The sequence below is a fragment of the Bacillus rossius genome, chromosome 10 (assembly GCF_032445375.1).
Source record: "Bacillus rossius redtenbacheri isolate Brsri chromosome 10, Brsri_v3, whole genome shotgun sequence".
NCBI lineage: Eukaryota > Metazoa > Arthropoda > Insecta > Phasmatodea > Bacillidae > Bacillus > Bacillus rossius.
The window spans coordinates 36,227,647-36,246,837 of record NC_086337.1 but is presented as its reverse complement, the minus strand read 5'-3'; the positions used below and the strand labels follow the sequence as shown (position 1 = coordinate 36,246,837).

General features: G+C 38.8%; 1 protein-coding gene across 6 annotated transcripts in view; it reads right to left on the bottom strand.

The window, feature by feature from the left end:
• LOC134535950 (uncharacterized) overlaps positions 1-19,191 on the bottom strand; it is a 326,840-nt gene that overhangs the window by 14,080 nt on the left and 293,569 nt on the right. For all 6 annotated transcript variants that reach the window (XM_063375376.1, XM_063375373.1, XM_063375374.1 and 3 more), the window contains exons 2-7: positions 18,982-19,164; positions 16,152-16,277; positions 15,395-15,514; positions 13,823-14,406; positions 9,051-9,279; positions 6,295-6,546 (exon numbers count right to left, since the gene is read on the bottom strand). In XM_063375376.1, coding sequence (XP_063231446.1) covers positions 6,295-6,546; positions 9,051-9,279; positions 13,823-14,406; positions 15,395-15,514; positions 16,152-16,277; positions 18,982-19,155 — 1,485 coding nt within the window. In that variant the 5' untranslated portion in view covers positions 19,156-19,164. The remainder of the gene's footprint in view (positions 1-6,294; positions 6,547-9,050; positions 9,280-13,822; positions 14,407-15,394; positions 15,515-16,151; positions 16,278-18,981; positions 19,165-19,191) is intronic.

The following is a 19,191-nucleotide window of genomic DNA, read 5'->3' as shown; positions in this document are numbered from 1 at the left end:
TTTAGGTGATGACAGCAATGATGACGATATTTCTGACACTTCAGTTGATGAAATATCACACGACACGCCTTCCACTTCCGCTAAAAAAAGACCGTCACAGCCAAGCAGTAAAAAAAAAAACCTACGCTCAGCCAAGGCATGATTTTGATTGGCGTGAAGATGATAATCAACCAACGCTGCCAGTATTTGAGGAAAACTGTGGTGTCTTAGCTGATCTCACCAGTGACTGTACAGTGTTGGAATGTTTCTCTCTTTTCTTTGATGACAATTTGTTCAAACTCATAAAGAAAGAGACAAATCGTTATGCTGCAACTACAATTGGTGCACTCAAACGTCAGCAAAAATTGAAACCACATTCAATGTGGAATAAGTGGGTTCCTGTGAAGCTTCACGAAATAAAGTGTTTTTTCGCGATTGTTTTTCACATGTGTTTGTTGAAAAAGCCGAACATAAGTGATTACTGGAGCACCGACCCGGTCCTTCACTCATCTTTTGCAGGCAAGCTCATGAGCAGAGACCGATTTCTTTCTATACTGAGTATGCTGCACCTGAACGACAACAACCAGTATGCTCCAAAAAATGACCCTAATCACGACCCTGTGTTCAAAATTAGGCCAATACTAGATTATTTCAACAAGCAAAGTAAAGCATCATTGTCTCCAGACAAAGAACTTACAGTTGATGAGGGGATGTGTCCATTTCGAGGAAGGATTGGATTCAGAGTGTACATAAAAAATAAACCACACAAATATGGACTGAAACTGTACATACTGGCTGAAGCAAAATCTTGTTATGTCTTGAACACAGAGCTGTATTCTGGAGCAGCTGCAGGACACAGCAATGCGGTTGAGCCTCTCATTTACAGATTGTGTAATAATTATTTGGGAAAGGGATATGTTATATACATGGACAGATTTTACACGAGTCCTTCTCTCTTGAGGAAGCTCCGGCACGATGATACTTTGGGTGTTGGGACCGTAATGAAGAACAGGAAAGGACTATGTAAGCAGTTAGTGAACACACCCTAGAAGAAAGGAGAGTTTTCTTTTCGACGTTCTGAAGAACTCTTTTTTCTGAAGTGGAAGGATACACGTGATGTATTCATGTTATCTTCATTACACAAGAATGGTGCCACTGTACTTCAAACCAAAGCAAAAGGAGGTCATGTGATGAAAGCAAAGCCAAACGTTGTAGTTGACTACAATCTCTATAAATGTGGGGTGGATCATGGAGATCAGCTGCAGGGTTATTACCCATTTGCATGACGCACTCTAAAATGGTGGAAGAAACTTTTTTTTCACTACCTCATCATGTCAGTGGCCAATGCTTATCTTGTTTACAAAAGACTACAGGCACAGAACAGTCGCTTACATTTTGCTGACTTTATAAGGACCGTAGCAAGTTCTCTAGCAGATTGTGCTACAGTGGAGAGAGAGAGTTCATTGCCAGGGCCTTCTTGTGCATCAAGACTCACCTCAAAGCACTTTCCTTCAAAGATTCCTGCAACGGAGAAGAAGGAACGGCATACTAGAGTGTGCAAGGTGTGTGCCGACACAAGCAAGAAAAACATAAGCAAAAAAGGACGGAAAGAAACAAGATGGATGTGCTCATCTTGCAGTGTAGCATTATGCCTTCCTGAGTGTTTCAGGAAGTATCACTCCTCAAGAGACTATTCTGTGTAAAAGATGTTGCATCCAACAGAAAATAATATTTTCCTAAGTAAAATAACAGGTATCTAATGAACCGAAATTTTCATTACTGTAATGTTGTTTTCATAAATGTTCATATTATTGATAATTTGCTACATTATTATTTATTTTATTATGTATAATCACTACTGAAATGTGGAAATTTGCTATACAATACCGGTAATTGAAAAGTAATGTCACAACTGTAATTCGCAACTTAATTTTTTTTTTACTAGAATGAAATTTTTCATAACTGCTCATTGTATTGATGTTTTGATATTATTTTTTTTATTTGGTATAATACGAATGAAATTCTGTAAATATACATTATTGTTTTGAAAAACTTTGTACAAAAAATAATCAGCAACTTCTGTTTTCTTTAGTATGACATTTTGCAGAAATGTTCGTTGTATATTTGTATTATTTTTGTACCATTTATTTTCATTTTGATTATTTATTATAAAAGTACCGACATTTTCTAACATGTTATTACTATTTTGAAAACTTATTTCAAAATAGGATGAGTAATGTTAGTTATCTTTATTACATGGAACCTAGTTTATCAACCATTGTTTTGATAATTTTTATTTTATAATTATAAAATTATTTTCTATAGTAGCAATATAATTTTGTATGTTAGTTTTTCAATTTCGAGAGCTGCCAAGAAAATAAATAGTGTCCATAGATTTCTTTACTGTAATCACATTTACTTCATTGATTACCTATATTGGTAAATTGTGCTATTCTACTGTATTCTCAATTTATATAATAGTGATGTATAATTTTCTTTCTTATCAGCTATACAAGTGCTAATATGTTGTAAATATACTTCATAATTTTGAAAACTAATAAAAAATATATATACATAAACTTATATCATATTTTCAAATAATGCAACAACTATTTCACCTATAAAACTTTTTTATTTTCTTGAAAACATGTTATTATTATAAAATTATTTTCAGTAATATATAAATTAAAACACATTAACTAAATATTTTTATGAAAAAGTAAACGTTTCAAAAAACAAAAAAAAACATATATACAAATTATTTAAAGTACCACTAATTTTAAAAATAACATCACCAATTAACCTTAAAAGGTACAGTATACAGGTACTTTTGGATAAAATGCGGCTTCAGTGTGCTAAGTGTTAAAAAAATACACTCTGTGGTGTCAGTAATAGAATGGAGGTACTATATATTAATATGTGCCTTTGCATCATCTGTCCAAATACGAAAAAAATTAAAAAAAAATTGTTCAAATTGCTTAAAAACTCCGGGTGCTGTAACTGAATTGCGTAGGTGCGTGCCATTGCGCGCGCCTGGATAGATAGACTGTCCGCGACACATGACGTCATGAAGGGTTTCTTTGTCCGCATTCCCCTCCCTCTCTATTCCTGGCTTGACTCACCACGTTATCTTCCAAACACGCCAGCATAGTAACAGTGCTAGCCAATAATCACACGTTTCCAAATATTCCCTTTCCCATCCTCCAGGATTTTTTTCAACTTGTGACCACGTCACACCAATACGCCATTATCATTATTCTAAAGAGGTGTAAAAGTAACGAAAAAAAGTGTACCCGTATGTATTCGTTACTATAACAATTAGTACTCATTACTATCGTATCACGTTACATTACTCGTTACTTCTGATACCGCATAACATGCTATGTTATGTTGCAGCAACGAATCTAGTCGTATTGCGTACGCGTACAGTATGACGTCGCGTAAATAATAATAAATAGAATATAAACAATGAACAATATTTGATTATTAACAGTTTTTGTTAACCAAAAAACATTTAAATCTCATTAGAGCGGCTTTTTTATAATATCTCTTTTAAGATAAGAACAAAAAAACGTGAAAATATGCGATAATAAAAAACAAAAACATACATATTTCTAATTTGTAAACAATACTTTCTTACGTTGTTTCTGTTCCAATCATTAACTTTGTCTACACACACAATACCTTTAATAAACAGTAAAAAACTTGGACGACGAATTTCCAAATTATAATTTACTTAATAAACAAACATCGTTCTTTGTAACGCAAATTCATCGAATATGCGCGCGCATGCGTAAAACATACGAAAAATGCGAGTAACATGATGCAGCCGTGTGTAACGTTTCGTTACTTGTTACTAGATGGCGCACCCGTTACTCAGTACCGAATACATACGGTTTGCTACGGCTCTATAATTCTCAGTAAGAGCTTTGTGCGCGGTATTTAGTTTTTGGAATACGTTTTTTTATTAGTGCTGCGCAGCTCAGCGAACAGAGTCAGCCGGCGGCTACGCCGCGCCGTAGCAGCTGACCGAGTACAATGACCTTTCTCTGCGTACGGCGCGCTATTGACGGTAAATTTTTTTTTAAATTTTTTAATGTGACGCAATGTGTATGTAGCTCGTATTTTTTTTATAAACGCTGCAGGTTGCGACTGTATTTTAATAAACTTTAACATATTTATTACACTTTACATATTTTTAAACTTTTTATTTTTATTTTATGCCTCATTTTTCACGGTTTCTGAAAATTTGTGTGTGCGACCGAGGTGTATGTACGAACCGGGGGCCGTACGAGCGAGATCAAAAACGTTGACAATGGAAAGTTGACGAAGTCTGAGATAGCACGGCAGCACAAGATATCAGCGTCGACCCTGTCTACGATATGGAAACGTAGGGACGCGATTATGAGTGCGGGGGTCATTAAAAAATCGGTAAATCGGATTTAACGAAACATCGATTTAGAGTAAACATTTCCGGTAACCATAGCACTTCGTTAAATCGGGGTTCTACTGTATGTTGAAAATTTCCATACATCTAAAGAACCTCTGACCCTTAAAAGTTAAGGGTGTGAGAGAGAGAGAAAGAGAGGGAGAGAAAGAGAGAGAGAGAAAGAGAGAGAGAAAGAGAGAGAGAGAGAGAAAGAGAGAGAGAGAGAAAGAGAGAAAGAGAGAAAGAGAGAAAGAGAGAGAGAGCATGTGTAGGGGGGGGGGGGGGGGGGAAGATAAAAAAAACTAATTTCACGGTATGGGTAACCACCATGCTTTTTGTGTATCCATGAGGTCAGGACATGGTGGGAATTTGCCCCAAGGGAAAAAGGACGGGAGGGGGCGGTTATTGACCCTTAACTTCAAAAATTTGAAAAAGGTTTTCTTTTTTGATTTGGATTGTTTCTAATCCAATAGATCGAATTATGGTGGAAAATGTGCTAGGGGAGGGGTTAAAGCCCCAAAATCTTAAATGCTCCCGTAAACTGCCTTGGAGGCTGATTTTAGGAAAACCCCGTGCGCAGTTATTGTGTATGTAATATGAAGAATATCCCTGCCAAGTTTCAAGCCTATAGACACATACTTGGAAGACAATGATCTGTCGAGCTTTCATTCTACCTAGGACTCGCATATTTAGATTGGTCTTCCTTTGAATTACTTTTTCAAAAACATAAAGGTTTGTTGTTTCATTTCATAATAATTTTTAACTGACAAGCTAAAACCATTTTCTTAATTTTTATTAATTAATTCATGTCTGCAGTTCTGTGGTAGTGCTTTAGAGCTAATGTGCTGTGGTAAACAAAGTACAAAATGGGTAATAACGACTTATAAAACATGGCCATACTATAATTTTGAGACTAAAAAGAATAAAATAAACTTGGTTTGTTTTAACTAAAAAAATAAAAAAACCTTTATCATCAAATGAAATAAAAATTTAAAAATAAAATTTAAATTTAATTTTTTTGTTCAATAGCCAAATAATGTACCGTACCACAACTCTTGTATAACTAACCAGAAAAGAGTGTGGGCTATCAAAAGATGTTTACTTGCCGTGAGTCAAGAGTGCGCACGCTACATGCGATCGGCAAGCTATCAAATTAGGTTACACTATACGGGCATGAACTTAACCAGACATGAATGATGCCAACTAGAGCTGTCTACATTTTTACATGCTCTAATAAGCGGCGATCGACAGGTAAAGGTTAAAAAATTTGAAAAGTCTTTAAAAGTAAATTTACACATCGGACAATGGAAAAAGAAGTTTATGGGCAACATTATACATATGAAACTTTACAGCAAGACCAAAGCCATCATGCGACTTACGAGAGAATTCTTTATCTTTAAATTTCGATGCCCTAAAATAACAGTGCAACGATTATGTGATAAAACACGGTAATTAGCTAGCAAAATTAATCTTTAAAATGGCTACGTAATGCACGCAAAGTTACAGTAATTTATGTATTTGGTAGTACTTAAATATTTATGTGGGCAACCGTGTTGTGACGGATTGCCGAGGTGTTAAAAATCATCGCAGTCGGCAAGGAGTCATGTGGCGGCAAGGAGTGTGAACAGACTGACGGCGGGTCACACATGTGCAAAATAAATGACAACTATCGGGGCCCTGGGTAGAAACTACAACAGCCCTTGGGCCCAATGGGAGGCATTATGGCCTATGTGTTTTCGTGCGTCTGCTTTCCTCTTTGAGACAGTCTGCTTCTGAGCAACAAGTGGAGCAAACTAGCAAGTGCCCACTTACCCTGCGGTTTATAAACACCCGCAACTCAACACACACTTTGGCGGACACCTCAGGACGAATCGTGGATCGCTCACCTTGTTCGGAATGTTCCTAGAAGCAGAGCTCACTTGCACGCTGGACGAAGCGACTTCCCTCTGGACCGGAGAGCTGTCTTTCTCCGATGGCAGTTGGGCGATCACCTCAGGGCTGCTGACAATCACTTCAGGACTGCTGACTATCGCTGCAGGCATGCTGACAATCACTGCAGGGCTGCTGACAGACTGCGACACTATTTCCTCCTGAAGCTGCGGCTGTTGCTGCTGTTGCTGCTGCTGCTGTCCCAGCAGCTGGCAAAAAAAAAAAAAAAAACAGATCTTGAAAGGATGGAAACATTGGAGTAAACATATATATATACTCCAGAAAATTCCAAAAGATTTCATCAGTGCAATGAAGTATTTTAACATTGTGTTAATGCTTGTTTTTGATCCAATACAAAAATTAATTTCCATTTTTCCTGCACATTACAGGCCACATCCATGTTTATGGCTATGAAGCGTGACAACAGTGAAAAAACACACACTGTGTGTAGTAACCTACTGTGCAATTTAATTGACGTCGTCCGGGCCTGCGGCCCCTTTGAGCCCGATATGACACCGCCAAACCACCGTCTCAGTTCAAACCTCCCGCTCGTGCGTGCGTGTGTGTGTGTGTGTGTGTTGCTAGCCCGGCAAGAGGGCGCTTAGAAGCAGTGCGGCGACCCCCTAATTTGCTAAGTTTAATGTTAATTGTAAACCTTTTGTTTTCATTCATTTTTTTGCTCCAGTGTTTGTGCAGTTTACTCATGTAATCTTTAATTTAAATATCATGTTACTTGAAAGAACTACAGACGTTGCCCGGGCGGACCCGAATAGGCACGGACTTGGACGAGGGTAGGAATGTTTTATAATAATTCTCATTAACTACGTAAACATTAATGTATTTTAAATTGCCAGTAATTTTTATATATTTATTAATGTAATCTATGATTTACGTAACTTTCGCCGGGGCACGGAATCGCAGAATGTTGTAACGGTAATTGTGTTCGGCGCGAAGGGCGCCATGTTGCCACCTGCAAGCGATGAGCTCAGCCCAGTCCATCTTCATCACTGACCGAGAGCAGACGCGCCAGCACCCCGGGGACCTCAACCGTTGTGAACCACTGATCAAGTAATTCTGTATCTTAATTCTTAAATCTCTTTCGTACGTCATTCCTCGGGGCAGCTCTCGGTCGGCGGGCTGCATTAATAATTAATTGTCTCAGTCGAGTTTTTAACCTTTGTGTACTAAGCATACTTTATAGCATGGCCACGTGTGTGGACCATGCATTCACTTAAGCCGATTCGTGCCTCAGGCTTTTTAACCGTGTAAAGTGTAACGTGCGTAGAGGGAAGCGTGTTCGTGGAATTAAATCTGGGTATAAGTAAAACCTGAGTACTTTATTTAACCACGTGGTGAGTGAGCCTACTTAGCCTAGGAGTGTGGCGTGCCCGACGCCTAGAGCGGGCCAGGTCTGGATCTAGATAGGGTAGAAAGGGCTGGTAACTCGTCCCCACCTGGGCTACGTCACGCCCTGAGAGAGAGACTCCGCCGGGTCCACGTGCCCTTACACGTGGTGGCGCCCATTCATAACACCTTAAAGTCACCGGGAACGTGCGCGCAGCCCTCATAATGATATAAAAAACCATTTTAATGCCTAAAAACATCTTCCTCTCCTTTGGTTATACTTTCAACACATTGATTAGTAACTTGGTAACTTTTAAACATTGCTTAAATATTAACTCTAGAAATGTAACTCTAATGGTAGGTTAAGATGCTAATGCTGATATCGTCCTTAAGGTTATGATATGTTGATAATTATGTTTCAAATAGTATCAGATAAAGATAGTCGAGATATTTTATTTACTAAAGACCAAAGATTAATACTTCACCCATTGTCAATATGAACATTTGACATATAAATTAGTTTAAAAAAGGAAAATATTTCTCTGGCACCCGAGAATTAAATAAACTGATTTCAAGCTCGCTTAAAATAAGATAAACAATCATGACCGAGACATCTATTAAGGAGTAGGGGGAGGGGTTTAAGGTGTTTTTGGGTAGGACAGAGTGAGCCCTGAAGGTCACATCCTGGGAAGGAGGTCGGGGCGGTTCAGAGCGAAACTCTAAGGCCACTTCTGAAATGAGAAGCTCAAATAAAGACTATTGTAAACTTAAGTCTTTTACTAGTCACCTTCTTCCAGATTACTCTGGAGGAGCTATTGCTAAAGTTGGCTGTTGGCCATAGTTATATATATAAGATACAATTATTATTTGAATACACATACAAGGGGGATGAAAATATAGCACAGCAGGTAGTAGCATTAATACATTTTGTAACTATCCATCGAGTTCTAGAGCGAATACGTAAGTACATATTGTGTGTAGAACCCTACAAGTACAATGCATCTTACTCCGCTTTTCTTGATAGCACTTAACCTTACATGCAATCTATCGGTATGTTGGTAAACTTTTCAAGTCCACAAATATACTATGCTGCTGTGAGGTCTGGGTGTATCTTTTAGATTGCAGAACATAGTGTTTGCTAGTACTATCACAGGCCAAAATAGTGGCCATGTCAGTTAGAATATATAAATATTATAGGATAGCTTTAAGTCTAGTCATTGTCAGTATGCATAAATATTGCATGTTAGCACCCGTATGTTGAAGTATGCCCAATCACTTTCCGAGATTTCACGCAGCGTACGCCACCCAAGATACTTTTGAGGATGCAATGCGACCGTGCAACTTCCTGGAAGAGCAGAAGCCCTCTCACCATCTCCTCCGTGGACGCGATGTAGTGGTAGATGAGCGGCAGTGAGAGCTTGTCGTCGTGGCGGAACTGGGTGTACAGAGGCGTGGGCGGCGGGTCCTCCCCGGGGCTGCCGCACGGGCCGCCCCCGCAGCAGCCCTCGTCACAGCAGCCCCCAATGTCCTCATCCTCGTCGTCCCCCAGGCCAGACAGCGGCAGCGACGCCAAGGTCAGCATCGACTCCTGCGACGACCTGGAGACAAAACGCCGCGTGCAGCAGATGCGACCATTCTGACAAACAGCAACAGCAGCTCCAGATTTTAACGATTTTTTTTTCTCTTTCTTATTTTGGATCATACTCCAAATACGAGATCATAAAGGCAATTATGTGTGCAATTAAAAACTATAGGAAAACCAGAAAAATTAACTTCTAGTTAAATGACCATATTCCAAAAAGCAGAGCCAAAATTTTAATAATAACAAATATTTGGCACACACACACTACAATCAGCAGAATTAAGTTATTTTAATAAACCAATCGATTTTGATAATTTTTAATCAGTTAATTTATTTTGTTTATATTTAAAGGGAGTTTTAATATTTCCTGGAATTACTTTTTTCATTTTGTCCCAGGCTGTCTGTCCTGAACGATTTTTGTCTTAAGACTGCCTCTCGGCACACCAGCCTCCATGGGCTTCAGCCCGTGCAAATTCCTGTTCCACGCACACGTCAGCCAGTCTCCGATAGCTGGACCACTACAGTGCCGTGCACTGCCCTGCAGCTCGGATAAATGCCGTTCCCGCACATACCGTGTTCCATCCAGGCACCATCTACACGGCTGGAATTTGCCACCTCGCAACAGTTCCCAATGCAGTCGGCAGTTTCTGCCTTCATACGCTCCACGCCAAAGTTTTCACACCACGATAGCTGCACGTTTCCCACACCACACGGAAATTTCCTCTAGCAGGAGGTACCCTATGTATTACTCCGTCCATGAGAATACCCTCAGGCACCTCTCAGGCCCAAAAACTCACAAGTAGTCCTCTTCATGATCTCTAGCGACAGCCCTGTTTTAAACGCTGTCTTGGGCCTCGCAGGCCAAGTTGATTAATTTTCTGACGTTTTTTCTCGGGTTGGCCATTGTTTTACGTTGTCAGTGAGTTGGTGTGAAATTGTCTGCAACCCTGAATGTAGTCTGATATCAAGAAAATTTTTTTTTACTTGCTCAATCCATCTTATTTGTAGTGATGACAATAAATGTGTAAAAAAAATGTGATCCGAGTACTTGCCAGTGATGTGTGAACATCTAACCTCGGTAACGAGCAACTTCATGTGTTCTCATGTTGTAAATAAACTTACAATACAAAATTCTCATGATAAAATTTAACGTAGAATACTCTTAAAATATTACGGAACATGATAAATATACGAAGATTGTGTTTTCTTTCTTGATGCAAATCTCATGTAAATTTCCACATCCGCTGCTAGAATTCGCTGCCAGAACAGCTATGTCGACTACCTATCAATCGTTTTAATTTGCAGAAAGGTTAAACTATATAATGAAATGGCTCCCATAAATACGAAAAATCTTGAATAAATACTTAACACTGGCTTTGGACCTGATTTTGGACAAGGAATTTTAATAAAATACCGCCCATTTTGTTAAAGTTCACAAAACAGTTTATACTATAAAGTATTCCTTTGGCTTTGTGAAATTTAGTTCACATATCACCTTTAAAGATAAAATAGGGTAACTAGTATCCATGTTAAACATTAAAAAAAAATAATCTTGTAACAACCCAGGCTCTTGCCCTCCCCACCAATTGCTACACAGTTTAATTAACGAATTATGTTGTATCATGTTCATTAACTTAGTTTAGATTTCCTGGCATGATTCAAGTAACAGCTTTTTATTCTTTTTAAGAAGTGTTCTTGTGTTTTATGATTATAAATTACTTTTTTTACATGCTATTCAAGCTGTTTTGATGATCTGTTTGCTTTATGGTGAATAAGCTCCTAAAAGTTATTTTTACCCGTTTATTTGAGTGGCTACATTTTTATGTGCTTTAATGTTTTTTTTTTTTTAAAGAATTGCTTGTTTTTTTAATTTTAAAATGAGCATTAATGTAATTTTCCTTCTTACTTTTTTTTTTTACCATGGTCCTTTGTCACAAGGTGATCATATTTGGTGGTTTATCAGTTGCTTGGTGGTTTATCAGTTGCATAATAATTAGAGATGGAGAGTTCGATCAGAGTGCTGTTCCCATGCACCAAGATTGGCTGATATTTTTCAATGTAATTTTTTTGCGATTGGTTAAAAATAATGTTGCCAGAGTCTACGATTTTTTCTTCTTGCCATTTTTTCCAGAATAGTTTCGTTGCGAGGGTTAGGAAATTTGTATACTGCTATGTTTTTGTGAATGCTGTGCTGCGATTGGGTAGTGAGGCCACACACCTGCCACTTCCTTCAGGTGGTCGCCATTGCGTGTTGCCTCGTCAGTCAGCAGCGTCTGAACTAGGTACCGAGAGGTCACGTGTCTGGTGGTGGCTCAAAATTAACATACAAATGCGAGACGAATAGTAAATTTCGTGACTGTGCTTCGGGTGCTAACCCGTGCTTTGGAACTTGAAAATAGAAAATTTTGATCACAGTCACTGGTAATCAGCCCAAACAAGGATCGAGTAAATTTGGTCCATTTCTCCGGGGATGAGAATCCTTCGGCTTGTGCCATGAGTTTTGTGTGCAACCACAGGATATACTTGCCAACTGTCTTAATATTCATCCTTCGGTACCTGCGAACAGTCAACTTGTTTGTGTTGGAGTCAGTGAAGAGGTTGTGTGCGATTTGCCAGTAAATTTGACATGTATTTGTTCTCGTGGTCCGAAAATGGCAGCCAATGATATGAGCGTTTCCCTTAAGTATTAATAAAAAAACAGTCAATATCAGTTTGTATCAGCTATATATATCAGCAACCTATCGTCAACAGTATCATTTATTTTGGAACTTACAATGTTTTTCATCGGCCAACTGAGTTATTCAAGTTTTTAGGAATGTATACTCCAGACTGAATGTTATGTAGAGCTAGTTGTGGTCTGGGGTGCGACACACTGCATTCCTTTTTTTATATATATATTGAATAAAGCTTAATTAGTAATTACTGTTGTGATGAAAACATGCAATATTTTTCGTAAGAGATACCGACTAGAAAAAATTAAAAACATAATTCTAATTTTTATAAGCATAATGCACCCGAAAAATGTAAATTTTTTTGCAAACCCAAAACATGTAATTTTATGCAAGCTCTCCAAGAAATCAGTTTCTTTAAAATTTTCTTTTCCTTACCTTAAAATTTAAGTGCAATGGTTAAAATAAAAAATTGTGTAATATGCAAATACTAAAATTTTAATTACCTAAAATCTGTTTGTCCTGATTGTGCAGTCATTTTGATGATTTGTTACCATTTAGGCACTTAAGATTTTCAGTAGCTTACATAAATTACAATGCTGGAGTTAGGTTTACTGTCCATATGGACATTATTTCACACAAAGCCATATTATAAAGTGCAGTCTTAAGTTTACATAAATTTAACTCTTCAAAAAATATTTGTATTGACGTTGACCAGGGCTACGCCCACCCTAAGCCCAATGTGCCTCACGCCACTGACGACCCCCTCTCCTCCCACCGACACCCTCTGTTTCAAACCTCCAGCCAACAAGTGCGTGTGTGCGTGTGTGCATGTGTGCATGTGTTCGGTCACCCTAGGCCGGCGCCCACCCTAACTGGAGGAGTGGAGACTGCATGTTATTAAAATAACATAATTCTTAAATATTTATAATCTGCAATCCTTAAATATTAATTAACTTGTAATTTTTAAAAGGTTTTAATAGTTATGTTTAACTGTCTTTAATATTAATGTACTAACAGTAAGTTCAGCACTTCCTGCGGCCATGACACCCGGGAGTCTCTTCCGTTCGCAGTGCAGGGTAGGGCGCACCTCAGTACCTCGACGACTTCAACTTTTGCTTTTAACCGATCTGTAAACATCCGCCATTGTAACTATTTTTTAAACCTTTTTTAATCAACCTTCGAGGCCTAGCCTGGTAGCAGACTGTTTAACTTAATTAATTAAAGCTCCCCCCCCCTCCCTCTTCTGGAGCATTTTTAGATTAATCGGCGGACTTATACTTTCAGAGCCGGGCCACGTGGAGTCCTGGTCAGCAATAAACCAGAAACTATGTGCTGTTTTCTTGTGCGTCTTGAGTGCGCGTGTCGGCGCCAATAAAGCTCAATATTCACTTGACTCGTTGCACTTAATTCTCGACCACGAGTTTCCCAGCACAGAGACTGAGGCGTGCAGGGCGCCACAAGACCCCACGAGCAGTAACATAGCGTGCCCGCGGCTGAGAGCGGGCCGGTGAGTGCTGGGGGAGGGAGGAGGGGAGGGGGGAGAGAAAGTCGAGCCTAGCTCCACATGGGTCACGTCACGGCCCTGGGACAGAGTCAGTAGCCGGGTCCACGTGGTGGCGCCCAAGATATAAACGTACGCCAATTCGAAAACCCCCCTCACGACAGTATTATTGATAGAATTTAAAGTTTCAGAACATTATTGTGCTCACTTAAATAGGAAATTTCAATTCCTTTGCCATTAATGCTTCTATATTATTCAGTATGGTATTGGTTTGCCAGAATGAGTGTGTGGAGTTCTAACCGTGTATAAACGAATAAGAACCACGCATGTATCTCTCCAAACAAACTAGGAGGTTGGTAAATACGTAGCTAAGACTGCAAAGTTACCTTACACTGCATATGGGCCTCGTGTAGCAACGGAACGTCGAGGTAACGTTGGAGCCGAGGCAAGGGAACTCTGGTTTGATGTCGCACGGTGGGCCCGTGTCGACGGGCGCGTCAAGCGGCGACGGGCAGGCAGCATAGCACGGCTGATGCGAGCCCTCCTCCCGCGCTGGCGACAAGGCGAAGTCCCGGCTCGCCCGTAGGTCCACACCCTCCGGCAATCCCATCGCCAGTTCGAAGCCTTGCAAGGTCGGGCCCCAGACGGGGCCCGGCCCGTACAGGGCGCTCTCCGCGAGACCCGGCGACAGGCCGCCGTACGCCGGGAAGAACGGCTCGTGCATCGCCGAGCTCAGCCCGGTCTCGTAGCCGTAGGGCAGGCTCATCATCGCGGGCGGTGCCTGACTTGCGAGCTGCATCACGCTGTCGGGATACATCGGCGACTGCCGGCTCATCAAGTTCTCGTCAAAGTATTGGTTGATTTGCGAGTGCCTCGCAAACGATGTCTGGCACGGCTGGCTAGGAAGCAAGGTGGGTTGCATTCGGGTCGTGATGATGCCTTGATTTAAAATGCCATCTAACGGTACTGCCTGTAAAAAAAAAACCCTTACGATTGTTTGAAAATTATAAATTAATACAATTTTCAATTTTTTTATAATATACTTTTTTGAATAAAAAAACATGCATAATTATCATACACAACCAATAAAAATTACATAAACATTACTTATAGAACCAATTAAACTCACTGCCTTCAGCAGAGTGCAGAGGATGTGGTTAATTAACTAATACTACCGAAAGCATCAATGTAAATGTTACGCCTTTCTACTTACAGTCAACCTCATCAATCATTTTAATGTGGTCTTAAGCTTATGCTGACTTTATAGAATGAGTTTATATATGAACAAAATTTGAAATGTTAAGTATAAATGTGCACACAGCTATTTTATAATGAGCTATTTTATAATGAAGTACAAGTACACCATTACGTGGCTTCCAAGATGATAGAAGATCATTCAAAGAGTAAATTTTGCAGGTAGAACTTATACCAAATACAATTTTTAAAGTGCATTTGTCCTATCTTTTGATAATGAAATGTGCCCCCACCAATGTATGGCAGTCAATCCAATCCTTTCATAAAACAATTGCACCGTGTAACTGAACAGTATTTTCTGGTACACATGTTCATGCATTCATGTGAGTGTGAGTAACAGAATAATAACTTTCTTTCGTATGGTACCTCAAAACAACGATCCTAATCAAATATAAATTTGTTTGCCTAAAATTACCAAATTTTGAGAGCAGAACACTTACTATCCAAAACTAAACTTCCACAAATAACTTAAAAAAAAATAATTAAAAAAAAATACAATAATACAACAAAATTAATTTGCTCACACAACAAATACAATAGCAGGCAAAAAAAAAAAAAAAAAAAAAAAAAAAACGGGGTACTTTTTGACATACAACTAAAATTTCATTCATCACAGGTCAATGAAACTGGAACAATGAACTAGCATTTCGAAAACTATGTACACGCGTACGTACTTTCAAACATGAAATGATTGCAGTCACTACCTGATAGTCACTTGTTGGGGTGAAAAACTGTCCACAGCTAACAGCACTTGCGTTGGCAAACCAAGCTGACTGATACTGCTGGTACTGCCATGTCAAGGGTGCCAACTGCGGTGGCTGCTCCTACACAAACAATCATACACAATCGCATAATAGGCCACGACATCAAAATTTACACTAATTTTTTTGGCTAATTTATATTTATTGTTTTGAACGTTTGTTTTAGACCAATTTATAACAAAATTATTATATCTTAAAACTGCAGCATATAAATTTTACCACTATTTTGGTTGATATTAGAAAATAGCTTTAAAAAAAATAAAAGCAATAACACAAATATCTCCTGTTTTAAAAAGGGCCTAAAAATAAAACCATTAAATCTTGTCTATTCACAAGTTGTATTAACTAGTGAAAATTTTACCCTTCTTGGGAAGGACGCGGGAAGGGAGGGGGGTAACGGGGAGAAACGTACCCCTCTGAATCCGCTCCTGTTCATCATTTACATTCGAGTTTCAATGAACAGGGGATTTGTCCAATGCACTATTTCTATTGGTTTGAGTTTCACTGAACAGGGGATTTGTCCAATGCACTATTTCTATTGGTTTGGCCTCCTTGCTCAAATCACAATAAACACAATCCAGGGTCGGCTGCAGGAGTCGTCTAGGAAGGGGCTGTCGCCCCCTACAGCTCGGTCTTTAGCCGTGCTCGGCACCATCAAGTCCAGACGACAGTAAAGGACTTGGAGGTTTCTCGTCATTACCAGTGAAGGAGTCGAGCTGCTGATTGCCGAGGAACCAATCGCAGTGTGCGCAGCCCGCACGGGCGAGGAAGCGGTGACGTTCGCCATAGGTGCCTGACGAGACGGCTGAGGCAGGATGGCGGGCAGCTGAAACAAAACAAAAAGAGTCTGAAAACCCCCAAAAGCAATTTTAAGGGAGTAATTAAATCTCACGTAAAGAAATCATTTTATTTTAAGAATAAAATAGAAAAATTTCTTAATAAACAATATTGAAGTTCAACTCACAAACACTTAATTTGTTAAAATTTAAGAATTTCATTTTATTTGTTTATTTATAATATTGTAACATGCCTACCTACGGCAAGAATGCCTTAGAAGCTAGGCACTAAACAAATACATGAATACAGTCACAATAAAAAGAATCAAACAAACTACGTAACAAAAATACACAGGTACAAAGACATGAAATCGAAACAATGTTAGGATATGGAATAACAATACTATTTAGAAAAATGGATTAACAATACATATTATAGTTTACTTCATGATAGTACACAGATGTCTCTTAGCGAAAACAACTAATGATGCGCACACACAGCCAAATAGATGTACACACCTAAACACAGAAATATAAATTTTGATGCCTAACACCATTCCTTATATTTATATTGTTGCAAACTCTTACACCCAGCAATAAAAAGAAATTGCTGGACTCTGATTAATCATCAAATAACATAAAAGTCAAGTTGGTCAGACCAAAATACTGTACACATGCATCATATTTGGTTTTGTTTAAAGGCTTAGTTTAAGCTATCATCTCCTCTGAGGGTACATGAACGATGTTGACAATTCCTGACTCAACATGCTCTTTGATAAAGTGATAGTTAATGTCAATATGCTTCGATCGTGTGTTAGTAACATGGTTTTACACTAGCTGAATTGCTCCTCTGTTGTGACAGAATACAACGAACTATCTTTTTACACTTTGTGTATTGATTTCAGACATCAAATGTCTGAGCCACATAATCTTGTCTGGTGAATGCCAGAGCCATATATTCTGCTTTACATGTCAACAGTTTTCTGTTTTCAAGATAAATAACCACCACACAATTTGAAAACACAACCTTTAATAAGAGTATCTGTTGTTAATTATGTTTCCTCAGTCAGCATCACAAAAAAAAAAAAAATAGTCAAATCACTTTCACAATTTTTGGAGAATTCTAGTACTTATAACTTAATGTACCCTTCAGATATCTTAGTACTCTTTAAATAGCAAGCCATTGTGACACTTATTGAACCTACTTAACAGGTTAGTTGCAAAAAAAATGTCTGGTCTACTGATCCGAGGAAGATACGACAAGATGCCAATGGCCTCTTAGTATGGAACACTCACTTCACACAAATCTTTTACCTCAAAGTTATGTATTGGTATGGGAGGGGATGCAAGTGATATGTCCAATCCCAGGAACCCAAAAAAATATTTTCAACAGTTGAAAATTAATGTCATTACATAGTATACTGCCAAAAGTGACAAAGTCAAAAAGTGGCAAAAAAGAGATTAAATTACTATCTGCCTAATAAAGGGCAGAAGCAAAATACGAAAAAAATGCCCACATCAGTATCTCAATTAACAGACAAGGAATTAAAATGTAGCTATTCTGACGAAGTCTCAGTAGCTACAATATTGTTCGTAAAAAATTGATCGCTTTAACTTATTCAATTTTGCCACATTATAAATATGATATATGTATTGATACCATACATTTTTTGAGCTCCAGTGCCGCAACAGAAAATTTGAAACAAACTCTATTATAAAATAAAAAATAAAAGTGAGACAAAATTTCAATTTATTCTCTTGTTTTATTAGTCACAGTAGCGAAAAGACATAAAATATCATAGAGAGAATATTTTGTTGGAATTATTACTGATTTAGTAAAGTTTTAATGTCGTAATAGTAAACAAAATATTTCATATGTGACCAACTTTAACTTAAGAGACAATGTTAACACCTTATACTTGCATTTCCCGCTACCTTGAAAAAACAAATCTATCTCACTGGTCTCAAATAGGTTCTGAATAAGCAAATGTAAAAAATGTCCATGTAAATTACATCCCTCAACAAGGGTGCACAATACCCAATGGAACCAGATACGGTATGCATGCATCTCTACGAAATCGGGAACTAGTGGCCACCTGGTGCAGCAAACACAGCGAACATAGCATAGCTTTCTGTGTGGCCTTGGCTTAAGGGGCTTTCATCTTATGCAGCAATTATATATGCCATTACTGAACCAAATATTGCAATCTGTACAACACAAAAAAAAAAATTGGTCGCTTAGAATTTAAAAAAACCTTTTAGACTTTACAAGATAGAATTTTTTTTTTCAACTTCCTCCTACCAACTGAAATACATGAATGCTAAAAATGTATTACCAGTGGTGGGTAAACTCTGAATATCATATACGAACAGTGTTGAAGATTTTATGCACATACATACTTAAGTTCCAAAATAGACATAGCAGACAAACAAATTAGAAATTTCAGAAATTTCAAGCAGAAATCAAGGCAAATGGCTGTATTCCAACAGTTAAATAATACATACTGGGATGTAGATCATTAGATTAGGAAAAACTTAAGTCCGCATTAAGACTGAAGCTATTTTTAAGCACCAAACTTGCATTGGGCAAAGAAAACACCTTCAGCCCGATTAGCAGGTAAAATAAATATTACGATAATTGCTGCAAGAGCTTGGTTCTGTTTTATTCTGGGAAGTGGAAATGGTGGGCACCTCCTTGTAACCATGGCAGAAACATGGCCAACCTCGCGAGGTGAACACAGGGTGCGCTCTCACCTGTCGGGGCGGGGTGCTGGGGGCACACCTAGGGGCGAGCCTGCGTCTCTTGCCGGCCGCGGGCGCGGCGTGGTTGGGCAGCCTGGATCTGTGCCTCTGCTCGCGGTAGGCCACCAGCATGCGCCGAACTATGTTCTCCCTGCCCTGTTGGCGGGCTTGTACCATCGTCAGCATCTGGGACTGCTGAAACAAGCATGCTGCAAGGTCCAA